This window comes from Stegostoma tigrinum, chromosome 20 (genome assembly GCF_030684315.1).
Source record: "Stegostoma tigrinum isolate sSteTig4 chromosome 20, sSteTig4.hap1, whole genome shotgun sequence".
NCBI lineage: Eukaryota > Metazoa > Chordata > Chondrichthyes > Orectolobiformes > Stegostomatidae > Stegostoma > Stegostoma tigrinum.
In genome coordinates, this window is record NC_081373.1 from 58,076,728 (window position 1) to 58,099,020 (window position 22,293).

The 22,293-nt window shown below is 42.6% G+C and overlaps 1 protein-coding gene across 2 annotated transcripts in view; it reads right to left on the bottom strand.

Annotated features, from left to right (window-relative positions):
- Positions 1 to 22,293, bottom strand: part of ccar1 (cell division cycle and apoptosis regulator 1) — a 108,802-nt gene that overhangs the window by 56,522 nt on the left and 29,987 nt on the right. For both annotated transcript variants that reach the window (XM_048551264.2, XM_048551263.1), the window contains exons 11-12: positions 19,398 to 19,623; positions 16,976 to 17,089 (exon numbers count right to left, since the gene is read on the bottom strand). In XM_048551264.2, coding sequence (XP_048407221.1) covers positions 16,976 to 17,089; positions 19,398 to 19,623 — 340 coding nt within the window. The remainder of the gene's footprint in view (positions 1 to 16,975; positions 17,090 to 19,397; positions 19,624 to 22,293) is intronic.

Here is a 22,293-nt window from a genome sequence, read left to right on the forward strand (position 1 = left end):
CTTGGAATCGCTTCCTGTCAGCGTCCCACAAACAAGACTCCACTTCACTCTTCGCAGTTTTTGAGTCATTCTCTAATCTCCCTCATTCTATGCCAATTTACACATGGCTGATAGTAATCTAGGGATTACAAAGTTCTACTTTTTAATGTATCACCTGACTTCTCAGAAAAAGGTCTAGGCCCGAAATGTCAGCCTTCCTGCTCCTCTGATGCTGCTTGACCTACTACGTTCATCCAGCTCTACACCTTGTTATGTCAGATTCTCCAGCATCTGCAGTTCCTACTACCTCTGAAATAAAGTGTTTGAATATTGGTGATCCTCAGAAGTAAAGATGAAGCAGGCATCGAAGTCAGTTTAAATCGGGAGACAATGTTTATTTACAAAACTCTGTTATACAGAGGTACGTTATAACATTTAAGAGACATTTGGGCAGATACATGAATAAGAAAAGTTTGGAGGGATATGGCCAAACGCAGCCAAAGGGGACTAATTTAACTTGGGAAATTTGGTCAGCATGGATGAGTTGGACTGAAGGGTTTACTTCCATGCTGCATGACTAAGGTTTTCAACAACGTCCCACATAAGAGATTAATGCGTAAAATTAAAGCCCATGGAATTGGGGTAGTACATTGAAGTGCGCAGAAAACTCGTTGGCAGACTACAGTGAATCAGACCAAACCCGCTGAAAATGTATTAAGATAGCTGAGACCCTAACTTTTTCTTATTTTAAAGGTATCAGGCAATTCATTGTTCCAGATGCAATTCATTGGTCAAACTCGTCCTGAATTAAAAAAAACACACTATTCATAGACAATTGTTAAATAACAAAAGGAAGAAGAAATTGGAATAACCTGACTCTATTGGAAAACTTAACATCATAATGGAATACTTAACTACCAAGTAGTAACTGGTCAAATATAATATCTTACAAATATACACTCAAAGGCAAATTCAGTGAAAGATTGTCTCACATGCAATTCTAGCAACAGGAAGAGGACCCCAGCTTTTAGCTGTAACAGAGAACAGAGTTTCTGCATCCAGCTTCAAAGCCCCAGCAACTGCAGAAAGCTAAAACTAAAAATCCTGGTTCTGTGGGATTCAGGCATTCAGAAAACCCATTCAGGCTGCTTCCACTGTTCCAACTTCTAAAAAAAACACCAAGGCCCTCACAAGCTGTTTATTCTATTGGCTTTGAGCAGACAGTACCTCTGTCTTAACTTTTCTTCATTAAAAACCAGGGAAAAAAAACACTGCTTAAAGCCAAACATTGTCACACCTCCACCCTTAAATATACAAAGACCTCACTCTTAAAAACTTTTAGTCTTATTTTATTTGTGCACTACAACACATTTACATTACATTGACTCTCAGAGTGCAAACAATCGCAACTACAGTCCATTTCAGTCAGTTTTCCCTACCACTGACTGCCAACGTGACAATGGGTCGGCAATTACATTCTCTTTTCCTGCCACGTATATAATTTTTAAATTGAATGGCTGCAAAAAACAGCTCCATCTGAACAGTCTGGTATTTTTATCTTTAAATTTTTCCAAAAACTTGAAGAGGTTATGATCGGTATATAAAATTGTCTCAGACACATTACTGGCAATATAAATGTTGAAACATTGCAACACCAACACCAGCATCAAGGTCTCATCAATTGTGGAATACTTTTGTTAATGGTTATTTAATTCTCTGGAAATATACTTAATAGGTATTTCTATCTACTTGCAAGAATGAAACACTGACACCCACATTAATGGCATTGAGAACCACCTGGAAGGGCTTTGAGTAATTCAGTATGGCTAACACTGGGCAATGGTTAACGCAGCTTTCAGGCTATCAAATACCTTGACATTCCACCATCCACTGGAATTTTCAGCACTCCTACCACAAGTCAGTCAATGGAGCAAACAAACAAAAGATCAGTTCAAACCTCTTGCTGTCTGCCACATCCAGTTGAGAATGGTGCTGAAGGAGGTGGCTCCACTAAAATCCTCATGCTTAACGAAGGGAAAGACCAGGACATCAATGCAAAATATAACACTTTCACAGCAATCTTCAGCCCTAAGTGGCAAATGGATGATCCATCCTAACCTCCTTCTGACATCCTCAGCATCAGAGGCCAGCCTTTAGCCAACTCCACATAATGTCAAGTATTGAACTGAAGGCAGTGGATTTCACAAAGGTCATAGGTCCTGACCACACTCCATCAATGATATTGAAGATCTGTGCTGCAAAACTTGCTGTGCCCATAGTCAAGGTGTTCAGAGACAGCTACTAGCATCACCTGACAATATGGAAAACTGCTTGGATATTTCATGTAAAATGCAGGATAAATCCAACCCAAAAAACTTCTGCCACATCAGCCTAATCTTGATCACCAATCAAGTGATGGAAGGAATCAACAGGGCTATTAGCTTTTGCTTTGTAATAACCTGCTCACTGATGTTTAGTGGAGGTTTTGCCAGTATTGCTCAGGCTCTGACCTCATGACAGGGGAGATGATCTGAACTCCAAAAGTAAGATGAGACAGCATCTGACAGAGACAGTCATAGCAAAACTAAAATCGTTGGGAATTGGGAGAAAACACTCTGATTCCAACACAAAAGAATATGCTTGTGGTTTCTGGAGGTCAGTCATTTCAAAGCCAAGAGATTTCAGCATCAGTTCCTCTGGGTAACACACAAGATGACCCAAACAACCAAGTTGCTAAAACTCAGTATGAACTTCAGACAAAAAAAAACTCTGTCTCAAGAATCATAGTACTTCCCTCTTCGATGGTATGGGAAAGTCCCCAAAAACCTTTGGTTCATATCCTGAGGGGCCGTTTGTCCATGTCTCATGACAAGGCCTAGAAACTTGATTAGGGCTTTTGTTAACTCGCTCTTAGCCAGGTTTATCACCAAGCTCGCCTCCTGAAGTTGATCGAACAATTCTGATATAGACACTCTAAACGTTCCTTCTGTGTGTAACTAAAAATCACCACATTGGCAATGCACACCACCCAGCTGGATAATCCTGAAATTACTTTATTGGTAGGTCTCTGAATCATGAAGGTCGAAATTTCCTTCACCTCTTCAAATAAAGCTACCGGCCAGTATCCTCAGAGTAAGTCCAACTTTGAAATATAAGTTGCTTGTCCCACTTTCTCAATACAGTCTTCCAGCCGTAGAATAAGGTATGAATCAGATTTTGTAACTGCACTGACTTTGCAATAGTCCACACATAATCATCAGGTTTTGGCATCATTACTGTGGGTGAGCTGATTCTCTGCTACTCACTTTGATTATACTGTCTCTGAGCAGGTGTTCAATCTTTTTTGAGCCTGTGCCAACTTTTTTAGAGTGTTGAGTCTATAATGATTTTGCTTAACTGAAACAGCAGTTCCTTATCTTCTACATGCATAATCAGATTAGTACTTCCCAGCATATTCCCACATATCTCCATATAACTGTAATAACTCTCTCAGGTCATTCGGATTTTCCTTTGGAAGATAACTCACCCCCATTTTTGAGAACTTCCTCATTGTCCAAGTTAATTTGAGGTATGTCCAATTCAGAATCACCTGAACTTGGTTCTTCATTGTGTTGTAACCATTGCCCCTTTGGTCTAATTCATGATTGAAATAACCTTTTGAGCCTATTCACATAACACACAGTGAGATTTCTTTCTTATCTCATAATTCACCTCATCAATTTCCTTTTGATTTGATAAGGACCACCATACCTTACCTTTAAAGGTTCACCTACCACTGGGAGTAACACTAACACTGTCACCTCTAGCGAAACTAAGGATTTTTGATTCCTTGTCTGTCTGCTTTATCACGCACTGTCCTACTTTCAAATGCTATCCAGCCAACTCACCCGCTCCATTTAATCTTACCCTAAAAATCTGACACATTGTCCAAGTATGTAGTTTTTGGACTCACCAACTTCTCCTTAATTAATTTCAGTAGTCTTCTCACTGCATGCCTCAAAACTAATTTAAATGGATAGAATTTGGTAGATTCAATCTTAATTGCAAAAAACACAAATGGAATTCTTTTATCTCAATCCTCTGGACAGTCTTGCTATATGCCTTCAACAGTCTTCCAAGTTTGATGCGACCATTCTCGTACTCCCTGCATTTTCTGAATGGTATGCAATGGATTTGAATTGTTTTATTCCTAAGATATCCATTACTCCCTTGAATAATTTTGATGCAAAATCTGACTCGATTAGACTATATCTGTGTGAGTAGTCCATATTTAGTAACAAATCTGAGTAACTGCTCCACAATCATTTTAGCCATGATACTGTGTAATGGAACAGCCTCTATAAATCTAGAAGACACATTCGTTATGGTCAACAAACACCGATTCTCACTTTTTGTTTTTGGCAGTGGTCCTATGCAATCAATTAGGATTCTTGTAAAATGTTTCTCAAAGGCAGGAATGGGTATTAAGGCTTCTGGGTTTATCACTGCCAGAGGCTTTCCAATTACCTGACAGTCTATGACATGTTTGGCAAAAGTCAACCACATCTTTATGCAGTCAGGCCAAGCAAATCTGTTTTAGTATTTTGGCTCCAGTTTTCCTTACTCACAAGTAACTTCCCACTGGTTATTTACATGCTACCTGCAATACCTACCTTTGATAACCCACAGGTAGTACCGTTCCTGCCCTTCTCTCGTCCGCCTGAATGTGTGATGGCCTCCTATTTCTTCATCAAGACTTGATTTTTAAGACAGTAACATTCTGGCATATACTCAGATTCTTCTCCTGTAGACCATCAGGCCTCTGCTTTCTTTTTAAAAAAAGTCCAGTCTAATCACCTTTCCAGGCAATGACCTATAAGCTCTCGTCTAGTCAAATTCTACAGTCACACTCAATCCACATTGGAATCTGGATCAGGAATCGGCCATTCGGTCCCTTGAGCCTGCTTCACCATTTTAGATTATTGCTGACTTAGATATCAAGGTATCTCTACTTCTCTTAGCCTCATCAATATCTAGAAATCAATGTACTTATGTCTTGAACCTACTCAATCTCAGAGTTTCCACAGTTCTCTCGGGTGAAAAATTCCAAGGACTCACCACACTCAGTAAAACATTAAAATATGATTAGGCTATTCCTCCTAGCTTCAGTCCTAAGTCAACTACTCTTTATTCTGAGGGTATTGTTGCGATGCTCTGACTTGAGGTTGTCATTTTGTTCTGGTTTTTGTTGAAGAGAGGTTGTAATGCAGAGGAGCTGAGCAGTCAACAAGAAACATTAGAGTAAACAGCTTAGGAGGCCTTAAACAGCCTGAATAGATGTGGCCAGCTCTCTCAGATCTGAGTTTTTAGGTTTGGCTTCAAGCAAAATAATTGGGGTCTCAAAAAGTGCTGGAACTTCAGTGAATGTCTCTCAGATGCTACTCTCTGAATTTTCTGGATTTTTTTTCCCCTCCTGGATTGGAGAAATGTATGTGAGAATCTGTGTCTGGATTTTCCATTTTGCCAAGGGGTGTGTTTATGGGATGTTACTACATTGGAACAGCTAATTAGAAATAGTTACTATTTTGACTATTCAGTTAAGTTTTCCAATAGAGTTGTTATCCTAAATTCCTCTTTCTTTGGCTGTACTTGAACTACAGTGTTTAAATAAATTGTGTTTTGCTTAACATTGGGTAATTTGATCAGTTACGTTGTGTCTGGAACAGACACTTCACATTTTGCCTTTAAAGAAGAACTTAGGGCTGAGGCTACCTTCTTAAAGTAATGAGGCGATTTGGTCTGGTCCATAACATTAAGTCCCTGGTTCCAGAACCTCCACCAGGGGAATATCCTTTCTGAATGTAATGTTTATTATACTTCGCTCCTTCATGATATGTCGGTATCACCTGCATGGCCAGCACTTGCTGCTACACCCAACTTCCCTTGAATTGAGCGATCAGTTAGACCATTTCAGACTACAATTAAGAGATTTCCTCAATGGAGTCCCTTGTGGACCAGACCAGGTAAAGATAGCAAATTTCCTCCACTCAAGCATCAGGGAACTGGATGGGCTTTTAAGAAACCAATGAGTGCTTCATGGACACCTTTACTTCAAAGAGGCAAGCTTTTAGAGATGTATGAACTGAATTTAAATTCCATTAGCTTCCATGTTAGGATTTGAACCTTTGACCAGTGCAAACACAGGTCTACTAGTTTACTAGTCCAGTGACACTCGCCAACACACCATTGTCTCCCCATGATGCCCACCACTTAATAAATTTAGGCTCATTCTATACAGGTGGGATTTGAACCCATTCAAATATTAGCTTGGGGTTCTGGGTGCAGAATGCCAATGCCCATCACCTACAAGCGGCTTGGTATACCACAAGTGACTGAGCTAGTCAAATCCCAAAGGACATAGCTTCTGGATAGGGTCTGAGGCAGGTGATGAGGCATCCAATAGGTGGGAATATCTTGACAACATGCACACTAATCTGCCTGCCACAGATGCATCCGTCCATTACAGCATCAAGAAACGGTGCACAGACCTAGTGGAGAAGTCACATGTCACTCCATTGCATTGTACGGTACTACCACACTGCTAAATGGGACAAATTGAACAAGATGCAACAATTCATGAGAAGCCTTGATATACTGTGGCTCTTATCAGCAGCAGAATCATATTCCAACACAACCTATATATCCCCTACTCTACCACTGCCATCAAGCCAAAGAATCAATCCTGTAAGAGGGCAGATCTAAACATGAGGTGTCAAACTGGTGAAGCTTTTGGTGAGGCAAACAAGTGATTGACAGGACCAAGTCATTCCACAAACAGAAGCTGTGATTTAACCTCTGCTGTTCTGCCATAAATGGTGCTGGGCAAATAAACAACACACTGGAGGAGGTTGCTCCACTAAAATCCTCATGCTCAATGAAGGGAAAGCCCAGGATATCGATTCAAAATATAACACTTTCACAGCGATCTTCAGCTCTAAGTACCAAATGGATGATCCATCCTAGCCGCCTTCTGACACCCTCAGCATCAGAGGCCAGCCTTTAGCCAACTCCGCATAATGTCATGCATTAAACTGAAGGACTCGATTTCACAAAGGCTGTAGGTTCCGACCACACTCCATCAATGATAATGAAGATCTGTGCTGCAGAACTTGCTGTGCCCTTTGTCAAGCTGTTCAGATGCAGCTACTAGCATTATCTAACAATATGGAAAACTGCCTGGATATTTCTTGTACGTAAAAAACAAGATAAATCTAACCTGAAAAATTTCTGCCACCTTAGCCTACAACCAATCACCAGTCAAGTGATGGAAGGAGTCATCAACAGGGTTATTAAGCTTTTGCTTTGCAATAACCTGCTCACTGCTGCTCAGTAGAGGTTCTGCCAGCATTGCTCAGGCTCTGACCTCATGACGGGGTTGGTCCAAGCAAAGGCAAAAGATCTGAACTCCAAAAGTAAGATGAAACAGCATTTGACAGAGACAGCCATAGCAAAACAAAAGTCATTGGGAACTTGGGGGGGAAAAATACTCCATACCCAACACAAAAGAATATGCTTGTGGTTTCTGGAGATCAGTCATTTCAAATCTAGGGCATTTCAGTACAAGTCCCTCAGGGTAACACCCAAGACCCAAACATCTTCAACTACAGCATCCAACACTTTTCCCTCCATAATAAGGTTAGAAGTAGGGTTGTTTGCTGATGATTGCACAACGTTCAGCACCATTCACAGCTCCTCAGATATTAAAGCAGTCCATGTCTAAGTGCAGCGAGTAACATTCACGCCACAGCAATGCTGGGCAATGACCGTCACCCCTTGACATTCAATAGGGTCTCACAATCGACATTCTGGGGATTAATTTCTTGCGAAGTTGTGTCCAGTACATGTGGATTGGGAGGCAGGGACTTGGAATTTGGTGTTTGCAAATTGGTGGTGGCGGTGGTGGTGGTGGTGGGGGAGGAGGAGGAGGAGGAGAAGAGAAATATTGTGTAATCCTTTTAAAAACCGGAAGCTTGTGGGTTTACAAAGAACACCTAAATTTAACTTTTTTTCTATATTCATTCATGGGAAGAGGGCGTCACTGGCTAGGCTGCATTTATTGCCCTTCCCATTGAACCATTTCTATCAGAAGCCCAAGGTAGCAGGCCAAGCAGTAGTTGCTACCGAGACAACAAGCTTTGAATTTAGTCGATCAATTTGAACCAAGCACTTAGGTTCCAAAAACCAACTAATTTTAAATCTGAGATAATGGGAACTGCCGATGCTGGAGAATCTGAGATCACAAGGTGTAGCACTGGATGAACACAGCAGGCCAAACATCATCAGAGGAGCAGGAAAGCTGACGTTTCGGGTCTGGACCCTTCTTCAGAAATGGGGGAGGGGATGGGGATTCTGAATAAATTGGGGGTGGGGGGAGGCAGATGGAAGATAGATAAAAGGAGAAGATAGGTGGAGAGGGGGCAGACAGGACAAAGAGGCTGAGATGGAGCCAATAAAGGTGAGCGTTGGTGGGGAGTTAGGGTGTGGATAGGCCAGTCCAGGGGAGGATGGACAGGTCAAGGAGGTGGGATGAGGCTGGTAGGTAGGAGATGGGGGTGGGGCTTGAGATGGGAGGAGGGACAGACAGGTTAGGGAGGTGGGGATGAGCAGGGCTGGTTTTCAAATTATTATTAATTTAATTGTCAAAACCGTCAGATTTAAAATGAAGGTCCAAACTTATTGAAAGAAATTGATTATGTCGTCAAGGGTTTAAAAAAAAGAGGCCAGGTGGACAATGACATGAGAAATAACTGCCAGCTGTCAGAGTTAACAGCTCTCAAGAGGGAATCGTTGCTACTCTCAGTCTCCTCTTGGTCTTGGAGAAAGCACCATCTAAAAATCAAAGGTACCAACAGCACACTTAGTTAATATTCCTGACAAAAGAATCAGCAAGCAGGCACTGACAGAACATTCGACGGAGAAGGCACAGAGCATTCTGGAAGACACACAACCTGGCAGTAATTTCAAGAGACTAAACGCTATTTTTTTAAAATATATGTGGGACTTGTATTTATTGGAAGAGCATACCATAGAACTTTATTTTATTCTGGAGTAGTTAGTTGTTAGAAGGCATTTATTCAGTTTGTTAATAGTTTAGTTATTTTGTTCAATGTTAAGAGTTAGATAAATGAATTGTTACTTGTTGACTGCAAAATGAGTGTCCTGGATTCATTTTATTTAATGACTAGAAGTAGCTGAAAGGCAGGTTACATCAGTTTTCAGACTCCGATTGCAGACTATAGAACAAGGTGCTCCTCTTTGGGTGTTTAGGTTTTAATTCTCAGAAGGGAGGGGTCAACCCCCACTTTATAACACCATTAACCAGAAAATGCATTTAATACTGAGGGTACTTGAGTTTGAAACAAAGAAAGCTACTAGCATACAGGGACATCAAATCATCAGGTAATGGAACTTTGGCCCTTATTTTTAAAGGGTTGGAGTACAAGCAGGAGGGAAACCTTAATGTAACTGAACAAGGTGCTGGTAAGACCACATCTGGAGTGCTGAGAGCAGTTTCCATCCCCTTATTTATAGAAATATATTATTTCATGGAAGGTGGTTCAGAGAAGATTCACTAGGATGGTTGGATTGCCTTACGAGCACAGGCTAAACAGATTGAGATTATACTCATTAGAGTGTAAAAGAATGAGAAGTGATCTCATTGAAGGTACAAGTTTCTGAAGGAGCTTGACAGGGGAAATGTGGAGATGATTTTTTCCCCTCATGGGACGGTTTGGGCTCGGAGGTGCAATCTCAGAGTAAAGGGGTGCCAATTTAAGACTGAGATGAGGACGTATTTCTTCTTTCACAGGGTTGCAAGTCTTTGGAATTCCTTGCCTCAAAGAGCCATGGGGACAGGTTCCTGAGTGCATTTACAGCTGCAATAGATAAGTTATGGGGAAAGGGCAAGGAAGTGGACATGGAGAATCAGATCAGCCATAAGCATACTGAATGGTGGAGCTGGCTCAAGGGGGTGAATGGCCTATTCCTGTTCCCATTTCTAATGGTCTTATGTCTACCAGAGCAGGTCAGAGGCTTTGAATCCAGCAGCAATTAATCACTTCCTGATTCCCGATCTGCAAAGTATAAGTCAGGAGTTTGAGAGGAAGGAAAAAGGAACCTCCGAAAATCAAACAAAAACTAGCATTTTACAAAAATACAGTACCTCAGCAGTCCTGGAAACATCTTTAATTTAAATTAAAGCGTTTCCTTGACAATTCAACTTTCGTTAAAATGCCACTTCAAGTGCCACTTCTTTGAATTTACCAGTTAATTTGATTTCATGGATTTTCAAAATATGTAACAATTTGTCCAGACACAGCATGGCATTCTATTCTGCCATTGGGAGGCTTTTTTCTGTGTAGTAGTCGGCACTTTCTCATTGGACGATATATAGCATGAAAAACATTGCGTGCAATACTCCTGAACTATAAGATGTTTAAGATAGTCCCTGGACTCCCATGCTGACTGTATTTTCTGCAGCCTTGAGAAGCCCATGTGAAATAATTCCACAAAGGTTGGTATCCCAACACCAAATCACCCTTTATTTACATGTGCGTAGTACATGACACAGGTACAGCTAGCTCGGAGCCAGCTCCTAGAGTGAACAGGAATAGAGAGTACTGGGCTAATGGTAGGATTCTTGGTAGTGTGGACAGAGGGATCTCGGTGTCCAAGTGCACAGATCCCTGAAAGTTGCCACCGAGGTTGATAGGATTGTTAAGGCAGCGTACGGTGTGTTAGGTTTTATTGGCAGAGGGATTGAGCTTCGGAGCCATGAGATTATGCTGCAGCTGTACAAAGCTCTGGTGCGGCAGCACTTGGAGCATTGGGAACAGTTTTGGTCGCTGCATTATAGGAAGAATGTGTAAGCATTGGAAAGGGTGCAGGGGAGATTTACCAGGATGTTGCCTGGTATGGAGGGAAGGTCTTGAGGAAAGGCCGAGGGACTTGAGGATGTTTTCATTACAGAGAAGAAGGTTAAGAGGTGACTTAGAGATATAAGACGATCAGAGGATTAGATAAAGGTGGACAGTGAGAGCCTTTTTCCTCGGATGCTGATGGCTAGCACCAGGGAACATAGCTTTAAATTGAGGGGTGCTAGATATACGACAGATGTCAGAGGTAGGTTCTTTACTCAGAGAGTAGTAAGGGCGTGGGATGCCCAGCCTGCAACAGAAGTAAACTCAACAACTTGAAGGGCATTTAAATGGTCGTTGGATAAACATATGGACGATAACGGAATAGAGTAGGTTAGATGGGCTTCAGATTGTTGCGCCGACCTGTGAGACCATCGAGGGCCAGAGGGCCTGGACTGCACTGTAATCTTGTATGTTCTATAAACAGGCCCCTGACATTTCTGCTTATATCTGTCAGCTGGGACTCCCTGATTAGACTAATAACAGTCCCAATCAGTGAACTCATATTCAATGAGGTCCATCTGGCTGACGTTGTTGCAATCATTAACACATGTTCCTCTATAAAATGGATTCTTTTTCATATTGAAGTCACTATTCAATGTTTTGAAGGGCTGCTCCTCACCTTGGATAACATTTCAGTCCCACCTCCAGATCTATGATCACCCAGTGTGGGAGGAGGAAGTTTGGAAGTCTGCTCATGTGTCTGGCCAAGTTGGTCAATATCACATCACTAGACCCAACTACGTGCTCTCTTCTGTAGTTTCCCATGACTGGCTGTCCTTGGAGTGGCAATAGCTTGTGTCCATCAGCAGTTGAGGCCTTCCATGACTGGAAGGCATCGCAGGAGCTGGACAGCATTATTATTCAAGACAGTGTTCAACAAAGGGCAGAGAAGTGGCAACAGAAAGTGTAGAGTGGGAATCAGAATAAGGCCCACTTTGGACCAAAGACCACCTTGACGTCAGCTCCCACCTTTAGATTGCCCAATATATCCTGGTCATTTACAGGCCTGTTATTGATGATGCTGTAGAGTTACAGGAGTATGGCAGGGACATGAAGCCAGTAGCTTATTATTCCACCCAACAGCTCCCACAAGACCAGGGTATGGCAAGTTGTGCAGCCACATTAGACTGTTTAGCATCAGCAGTGAAAGTATACAATCTGGTAACTACATCAGAGCAGGCAGCAATGCGTGTGACATACACTGGCAGTTCTGCTGAACATAGGGAAAATGAAATATTTCTTGGACAGCAGAACAGCTGCACAGGAAGCAGTTCTAATACTTTACGTCAGATCAGGTCAGATAGCAAGAGGTACGAGTACCTGCTGGAGGTTTGTTTATTTGGAGGCTGCAACAGATGGAGAAACACAAGGAACAGCCTCAAGACAGCCCCTAGAAAACCTCAACTATATCTTTTATGTGTATGGAGTATGGCAATACACAGAGTCGAATACTGGATGGACAGTGCTAATGGCATAGAAGAGCAGGAGCCAAAGAGGGGCTGAAGAAAAATATCTCCGCGCAAGTGACCCAGCTGACTACTCTGGCAGAAACCTTGAAATTGGTGACGAGAAAATAAAAGTTGACAATTATACAGAGAGCCAATACGGTTCTGGGAGCTACACGATAACATGATAGTTTTGAGTGAGGATATGTCACCTCAGCAAGAGGACACAAGGCATAAAAATGTAGTGAGTGGACTTGTGAAGGCAGCACAATGCTTGGGAGAGCTGGCCATGATTAAAAGCTCATTAGAAGGTGGAAATTGAGGAACAAAGAGGAGGTACGCTAATGGAAGAGGTAGTCAGACAAGTGGCTGAGAAAGAAACTAGTCCCAGTACCCTTAATGCAGTGGAAACTATGTGAAATGAACATTACAAAGATTCAGTGAAAGCTGGTATGGAGGAGCAAGAGCAATGGATGAAGAGGCAGTTCGAGCAGAAGGGTATGGAGGAAACATTCACCAGTCATACAGCCAGACTGTATCTAAATAAACCTATATATATAAAAAAATCCAGAAACCGCAGGGGATTAGTAAAGGATGAGTAAATGGGGAGGAATGTGTCCAAACATTGTCAGTGATGGATGAGAGTTTGCTCGCTGAGCTGGAAGGTTAGTTTTCAGACGTTTCGTCACCACTCTAGGTAACATCATCAGTGAGTCTCCGAAGCAGCGCTGGTGTTATGTCCCGCTTTCTATTTATCTGTTTAGGTTTCCTTGGGTTGGTGATGTCATCTCCTGTTCTTTTTCTCAGGGGATGGTAGATTGGCTCCAAATCAATGTGTTTGTTGATGGAGTTCCGGTCGGAATGCCATGCTTCTAGGAATTCTCGTGCGTGTCTCTGTTTGGCTTGTCCTGGGATGGATGTGTTGTCCTTCCTCATCTGTAAGCATACTAGTCACAGTGGGTCATGTCGTTTTGTGGCTAGTTGATGTTCATGTATCCTGGTGGCTAGCTTTCTGCCTGTTTGTCCAATGTAGTGTTTGTCACAGTTCTTGCAAGGTATTTTGTAGATGACGTTCGTTTTGCTTGTTGTCTGTACAGGGTCTTTTAAGTTCATTAGCTGCTGTTTTGATGTGTTGCAACTCCAACCGGAACTCCATCAACAAACACATTGATCTGGAGCCAATCTACCATCCTCTGAGAAAAAGAACAGGAGATGACATCACCAACCGAAGGAAACCTAAACAGATAAACAGAAAGCAGGACATAACAGCAGCGCTTCGTTGGAAGCTCACTGATGATGTTACCTAGAGTGGCGACGAAACGTCTGAAAACTAACCTTCCAGCTCAGCGAGCAAATTCACATCCAGAACCTCAACCTGAGCTACAAATCTTCTCAATACTCGCTATTTTCAGTGATACATAACAAGCAGATGGTACAATCCTGAAACACCAAAGTAAAATGGCCCATCAGCAAAGACCGAAAGGCCTTTGGGAAAATCTGCAAAAGTATTTTACTGGAGTCCTGCTAACAAAAGGGCAAGAAATACTGCTGAGTAGTAGCTGATCAATTTACACGGTCGGTAGAAATATTTCTCACCCGAGACTCTATGCTAAGACAGCAGCCCAAATACTGGCACACAAAAATCATTCCCCGCAAGGATTCCATGTCCCATAACACCCGCAGGAACGAAGCAAATGAATAGAATTTTAAGAATCATTCAGTGGAAACAGGACAGGGATGGGGAGAGGTCCTCCGGACAACACTGACCCCATTCGAATTAATGATATGATGTGCTATATGACTACCAAAGGAACACTGACTGGCAGTGAGGCGCTACTAGTAGGAAACTGTATTAGGAACTATGTACAACAATTAGATAATCAGCTATGTGAATCAAGTCAAGAGTGAGAGCACAAGTCATCCACCAATCAGGGAAGGAAAAGTAATGGCAGTAAGTGAACCAAATCTCCAAGGCAGGCAATAGGATACATGTACAGGCGCCAACTAAATTGGTAGGAGTCACACTTAGGTGGAAAGGTTGTACAAAGTGATAATGACATACATGTGCTTATGAGAGTACAAATGGAAAGGGGAGATGGAAGAACATGGGTTGCAACTAAGCCATTTCATTGATCCATAGGACCAAGGAATGATGAAACTGGCTTCAGCAGAGAAGCTATGTAGTGTATCATGTGTATGTTGGCTCTTTGCAGAATACAGTTTTAAACAGACTTTGTTTCATATAAATGACTGACTTGTGACAAAGTTGTACTTATCCTCAAACAGTGTGGCCACTATGAAAAGAGATAATGGGAACTGCAGATGCTGGAGAATCCAAGATAACAAAGTGTGGAGCTGGATGAACACAGCAGGCCAAGCAGCATCTCAGGAGCACAAAAGTTGACATTTCAGGCCTAGACCCTTCATCTGAAAAGGGGGATGAGGAGAGGATTCTGTAATAAATAGGCAGAGGCAGATCGAAGATGGATAGAGAAGATAGGTGGAGAGGACAGTATAGGTGGGGAGGAAGGGAGGGGATAGGTCAGTCCAGGGAGGATGGACAGGTCAAGGAGGCGGGATGAGGTTAGTAGGTAGGAAATGGAGGTGTGGCTTGAGGTGGGAGGAGGGGACAGCTGAGAAGAAGAACAGGTTAGGGAGGTGGGGACAAGCTGGGCTGGTTTTGGGATGCAGTGGGAGGAGGGGAGATTCTGAAGCTTGTGAAATCCACATTTGATATCATTGGGCTGCAGGGTTCCCAAGCGGAATATGAGTTGCTGTTCCTGCAACCTACGGGTGGCATTGTTATGGCACTGCAGGAGGTCCATGATGGACATGTCGTCTAAGGAATTGGAGGGGAGTTAAAATGGTTCATGACTGGGAGGTGTAGTTGTTTATTGCAAACCGAGAGGAGGTGTTCTGCAAAGCAGTCCCCAAGCCTCCGCTTGGTTTCCCCAATGTAGAGGAAGCCACTACAGGTACCGTGGATGCAGTATACCACACTGGCAGATGTGCAGGTCAACATCTGCTTGATGTGGAAAGTCATCTCGGGGCCTGGGATGGGGGTGAGGGAGGTGGTGTGGGGGCAAGTGTCGCACTTCCTGCGGTTGCAGGGGAAAGTGCCGGGTGTGATAGGGTTGGAGGGGAATGTGGAGCAGACAAGGGAGTCCCAGAGAGAGTGGTCTCTCGGGAAGGCAGACAAGGGTGGGGATAGAAAAATGTCTTTAGTGGTTTGTCAGATTGTAGATAGTGGAAGTTTCGGAGGAAGATGCGTTGTATCCGGAGGTTGGTCGGGCGGTATGCGAGGTCTAGGGGGATTCTCTTTTGGTGCTTATTGCAGAGGTGGGGTGTGAGGGATGAGTTGCGGGAAATGCGAGAGACACGGTCCAGGGCATTTTCAACCACTGCGAGGGGATGTTGCGGTCCTTGAAGAACAAGGACATCTGGGACATATGGGAGTTGAATGCCTCATACTGGGAGCAGATGCAGTGGAGGTGAAGGAATTAGGAATAGGGGATGGAATTTTTGCAGGACGGTGGGCGTGAGGAGGTGTATTCTAGGTAGCTGTGGGAGATGGTGGGCTTGAAATGGACATTGGTTTCTAGGTGGTTGCCTGAGATGGAGACAGCGAGGTCCAGGAAGGTGAGGGCTGTGTTGGAGATGGTCCAGGTGAACTCAAGGTTGGGGTGGAAGGTGTTGGTGAAGTGGATGAACTGTTCAAGCTCCTCCTGGGAGCACGAGGCGGCGCCAATACAGTCAATGTTACAGAGGAAGTGGTGGGGTTTGGGATTTCACAAGCTTCAAAATCTCCCTTCCCCCTCCACTGCATCCCAAAACCAGCCCAGCTCATCCCTGCCTCCCTAACTTGTTCTTCCTTTCACCTATCTCTTCCTCCCATCTCAAGCCGCGCCTCTATTTCCCACCTACTAACCTCATCCCGCCCCGACCCCCCGACCTGACCTATCCCCTCCCTTCCTCCCCACCTATACTGTCCTCTATCCATCTATCTATCTTCGGTCCGCCTCCCCCCTCTCCCTATTTATTTCAGAATCCTCTCCCCATCCCCCTTTTCTGATGAAGGGTCTAGGCTCGAAACATCAGCTTTTGTGCTCCTAAGATGCTGCTTGGCCTGCTGTGTTCATCCAGCTTCACATTTTGTTATCTCGGCCACTATGAAAACATACATTTTAATGAATCTGATGACTGAACAATCCTCAACAAATGCAACAGAAAGGAAGCAGTGAACTGAGATCTGAAGATAGATTGAGATCTACCAAAGTTTATTCTGAAACAAGTTTCACCTTGCCAACTAGTTCAGCGTAAAATAAGAGAAAGGATGTTATATGCCTGACGGTACCTGGGTAAGCTTGAGTCCAACACCAGGTGGGCATAATATAATGAAAGCCACCAATAGGATGAGATGCACATAAAATAATCAAGTATGGGGTCTAGGTGTGGCAGATGAGGATGGTGTTATGATGGGCTACTGTATACTGTATTACCAACAACCCACACTTGACAAGAAGGGCATGTAAATCATCAACCATGACTCAACCACCGATTACATCACTGTTACAGGCTTAAATATTCTACTACCTTTATGAGCCGTGCAGGATGCTGGTATCCTTCCCGTATCTCCTGCGAGTCTTCAGCAAGTGCACATGACTTGTGGAAGAGTTCATCCATGCCAGGGCTTGCCAACAGCATGACCTAATAGAACCAGACAGTAATTTCAACCAACAGCAGGATTACACAGTAAATCTAAGAAACAACCGCCCAACAAGAAACCCTATTCTAATCTTGCCCCATGACACTTACATCTTTAAAGCAAGAGTTCTGTAATGATAGGTAGGATGTGCAGCATGTAGGTTACACTGTTCAGGCATAAATACATCCTTCAGACCAAATTATCTGAAACATATTTACGTCTTCCTGCTCCAGAGAAACCTCCGATTGTGCCAATAACAAATCCTTTCAGGATAACCTTCTATACCGTACTCCCTCATGTTCCTAGCCTCTGAAATGCTTTTTAATCACAAGTCATGAAAGACTGTTTCCTGGATACCATGTTAAACTCCAAGTTTAAACCATAATCTTAATTATGAATTTTAGTGTTAAAATACTGGTTCTACCTCAACCCAGAATTACAGATCTGTTACAATACCAAAAGGAACTCAGTCAGGTGGAATGGGTAGATCGAGGTCTAAGTGACAAAGTTCTAACAACATTGAGCCATTTAGTTGTGCTTGACTCATCAAGTTCCCGACACAAAATCTGCACAATTCTGCTTCCTGTGAGGCCGTACAGCTAACTGCAGCATGCTCAAAATGAAATCTTCTGATCATGCCCATTTACCCATCTTGCCCAGGATAACTGATGAGGGCAAAGCCTTTGACAACGTCCCTCATGGCAGGTTGATACAGAAGATAAAGTCGCACAGGGTCACAGGTGAGCTTGCAAGATGGATAGAAAACTGGCTCAGTCAGAGAAGAGAGGTTAGCAGTGGAAGGGTGCGTTTCTGAATAGAGGGCTGTGACTAGTCACATTCCTCGGGGATCAGTATTGGGGCCTTTGCTATTTGTAATATATAAATGATTTGGAGGAGAATGCAACTGGTCTGATTAATAAGTTTGTTGATGACACAAAGGTTGGTGGAATTGCAGATTGCTATGAGGACTGTCAAAGGTTGACCAGCAAGACATAGATTGGTTGGTGACTTGGACAGACAGATAGGGGATGGAATTTAATCCAGAAAAACGTGAGGTAATGCATTTTGGAAGGTGTAATCCAGGTAGAAACTATACAGTTAATGGCAGAACCCTTAAGAGTACTGACAGGCAGAGGGATCTGGGTGTACAGGATATGGGTCAACGAAAGTGGCAACGCAGGTGGACAAGGTATATGGCATGCTTACCTTCATTGGCCAGGTCATTGAGTTTTAAAAATTGGCAGGTAATGTGGCAGCTTTAAAGAACCTTAGTTAGGCCGCATTTGGAATATTGTGTTCAATTCTGGTCAACACACTACCAGAAGGATGTGGTGGCTTTGGAGAGGGTACAAAAAAGATTCACCAGGATGTTGTCTGATATTGACGGCATTAGCTATGAGAGAGGTTGGAGAAACTTGGGTTGTTCTTGCTGAAATGACAGAAGTTGAGGGGGAATCTGACAGAAGTCCACAACATTATGAAGGGCATGGACAAACTCGACAGTCAGAAGTTTTTTCTCCAGTGTGGAAGAGTGAGTTACCAGGTGCCACGGATTTAAGGTGTGGAGGGCAAGGTTTAAAGGTGACGTACGAATGTTTTATACAGAGGGTGGTGGGTTCCTGGAACTCGCTGCCAGGGGAGGTAGTGGAAGCAGATACTATAGTGATTTTTAAACGGCATCTTGACAAATTGGTGAATAGGATGGGAATAGAGTGATACGGTCCCCGGAAGGATAGAGGGTTTTTGTTATGATGGCAGCATGTCAGTGCAGGCTTGGAGGGCTGAAGGGCCTGTTCCTGTACTGTAATTTTCTTTGTTCTTTACCATATCTCCTACAACTAACTGTGCTCTTTGAACTCTTCAGCGACCCCAAACTGTCCTATCGAAGACCTTGCAATGTAGCTGTGGCAATAATCAGGCCAAAGAACATGCATGGAGTGTAACATGCTAAGGAGGCTCAATTTTGTCCAAATCCCATAGCCATCTAATGGAAATTGAAAAATGCTGCACCACTGAAGTATGTCGTGCTTTTCTGAGATTGGGCAGAGATGGAATATAAAGAACATCTATTGACCTAGGGATTCAAAATGTTTTCCAACATGATTAGCTTTCATGATAAGCATGGCCTAAGAAGTGAATTGTCTTCATCAGCAGGTAAACAAGATCGAATCTATCTTTATATAAAAATACAACGAAATGGTAAAATCAGAGAAGATCCTTCTCAGGAAATCCAGTCCAGGTATTTAAAGAAACATTGAAAGCAAGTGAGAATGTTGTGAGAAACCAAAGGAGACAATCTAAAATATAAACCTTTGCGCTGTACAGATGGTCTGCATCTGGTGGGTCAAGAATGGCTGTCATCTTCTCCAGGGGGTCCACCTCTTTGTGAACAATATGGAAATTACACTGGTTTCCAAGTTGAAATGGTCTATTTAGTAGAAATGCATCAACCCACGTGAATTGCGTATCGAAGAAATCACTTGGGATGTACAGGTTCTGATATCGGCGGCGAAGCTCCATCATGTCACAAGATGTGCTGCATGTGATACAAAAATTACCTAATGAATAAAGTAAAGCAGACCTCAAGAAACTTTCAGAATTTTAACAAGGCAGCAACATACTATGCCGTAGGCTAATTGCTTCAGGAGTTCTAGTATCAAGAGCTGTCTATTCCTGCATCATAAAGAACCACTTGTAATCCCACCATCAATGAACAGCTTCAAGCCCCAGTTGTAGCATAGAATTCCCAATGTTGTGGCTTTTTTAAAATTCCATGATCGATTCAGATTTTAACTGTTATACTATGACTCCCTGGAAAGCAAATTCCCAGTAAATTAAGAATGAAAAAGGTAGGGAATGTACACATTAAAATGAGGCAGGCAACTCATCAAATAACAAGAAATTAATGATATATAAAAGCAAACAATCCTTAAATGAGTCAAAGAATCATAAAATCTTACACAGTGGAAGCAGGCCACTTGGCCCATCGAGTCTGCATCGCCTGCTCGAAGTGCAGTCAATCCAGATCCAGCCCCTACCCTATAATCCTGCATTTCCTGTGGCTAGTCCACCTTATCTGCATATTCCTGGACATTACGGCCAATACAACATGGCCAATCCACTTAACAAGCGCATCTTTGGACTGTGAGAGGAAACTGCAGCAACCACAGGAAACCCTCACAGACATGGGAAGAAAATGCAAACTCGATACAGCAGTCACCCAAGGGTGGAACTGCTGGTGCTGTGAGGCAGCAGTGCTAACCACTGAACCACCGTGCTGCCCCCAATTCATCTTAAGAACCCATCCAAAAGAAACAGCAAACTGTCAAATCTGAACTTACTTGCCGTACCAATTATACTCAATACTGAAATGTCTAATATCTAAAATAGTCTGCCTATAACAACCAACTGATGCACATTTCAGTGATATGAATAGATCTATTGACAGATTTCCTTTTTAGTGTCCTCTATTATTTCATTCTTTAAATTTCAAACACATGTCCAGTCTTAGCATTCTTGACATAAACTATTTTTTCCCCCTGGATCTTCTAAAGATTTGCCACTAAGAGCATGAGCACTTACAAAATTTCTTAACAGAAATGAAGTAGTTTCTGATTTGAAGTACAAGCTAGCTCTCATTCTGCAGCCAATTGGGAGCTTTGTTTTTCAGACGGATTCATGAGGCTTCTATCAGGCAAAGTTTGACAGTTAATTACTGCTCCTCATAAAACAGTCACAGTCACAGATAACATTTGAGATTAACGTGGCCCCGTGGTTTCTTCTTTAATAGGCAAGAAGCAGTTTGATTACACAGGTGTTTTTGCTTTCTCTCATAGGACAAATTGAAGAAGATTTCTCTCTTTTTACTGGCGACGTAAACCCAAGAATCAGATGAATTTGAATTTCTCCTGATACACTGCTGTCCACTTCTATTGCTCCACATTCTTCAATCTCTATTTTAAAGCTCCAATTTCAGTTGAAGAACTATTTTGGGAATAACAAATGTTTTTATATGAAAACTGGAAAAATGTACTGTGAGTACCTTTTAATATTTATTTTAAGTAAACTTTTGCCGGTTCATGAAAACATACATTTATTAAATGGTGCATCATGTTTTTCAGGAATGATAAAAATTCAACAGGAGGCCACCATTAGCCTTTTGTGCCTGTTCTACCATCAATGATATTGTGGCTGATTTCTGACCTAATTCCACACAACAGAATGCGTGCAGAACACAAACAAGCTATTGAGCGTCTCATGCCCTCGCTGAAGAAGCAATTCACCAAGTGACACTCCTCTACATTTTCCTGATTGAAACATTTGAGACTCTATTTCAGGTAACAATCCAAATCCCTTTCTGAATACCATGACTGAATTTGCCTCAACTGAGGCAAGGAATTTCATATTTTTAAAAATTCATTTACAGGGCAAGGGTGTCCCTGGCTAGGCCAGCATTTATTGCCCACCCCCATTGCCCAAAGAGCAGTTAAGAGTCAACCACATTGGACTACTATTCATTCAAGAGATGAGGGCACCAGCATTTAGTGCCCATCCTAGAGGGCAATTAAGAGTAAACTACATTAATATTCTGAGTGTTATATGCAGGTCATACCAGGTAAGGATTGCAGTTTCCTTTTCCAAAGAACATTAGAGATCCAGATGGGTTTTTCCAACAATCAACAATCGATTCATGGTCATCATTAGACTCAATTCTCGTCACTGCGTGATGTACTCATGTCCCCATTGGTTCTTTTGCCAACTATCTAAAAAGAGAGTGTCTTCTGGTTCTCAATCCCTTCACAAATGGGAACAGCTTCTATTTATCAACTCTGTCCCACCTCTGGTCATTCTGAACATCTCCATCAAATGGCCTCTCGGCCTTCTTTTCTCCAAGGAGAACAATAATTCCAATGTTTCTAATTTGGATACATAACTAAAGTTTCACATTCCTGGAACCATTCTCATCATTCTTTGCTGCACTTTCTAGTGTCTTGATACTCTCGTGAAATGTACTGCCCATAATTGGACCCAGCACTCTTGTTTCAGCCAAACCATGGATTGATCACAACTTTATTGCTTTTGTAACTTCTGTGGTTCAACTGAGCTCTGTCAGGTCATCGACAAACATCTTAAAGCATAAAACACTACCAATGGCCAAGGCATAAATCTCCAGCATTAGGATGATGATATTATCTTTAGACAATTA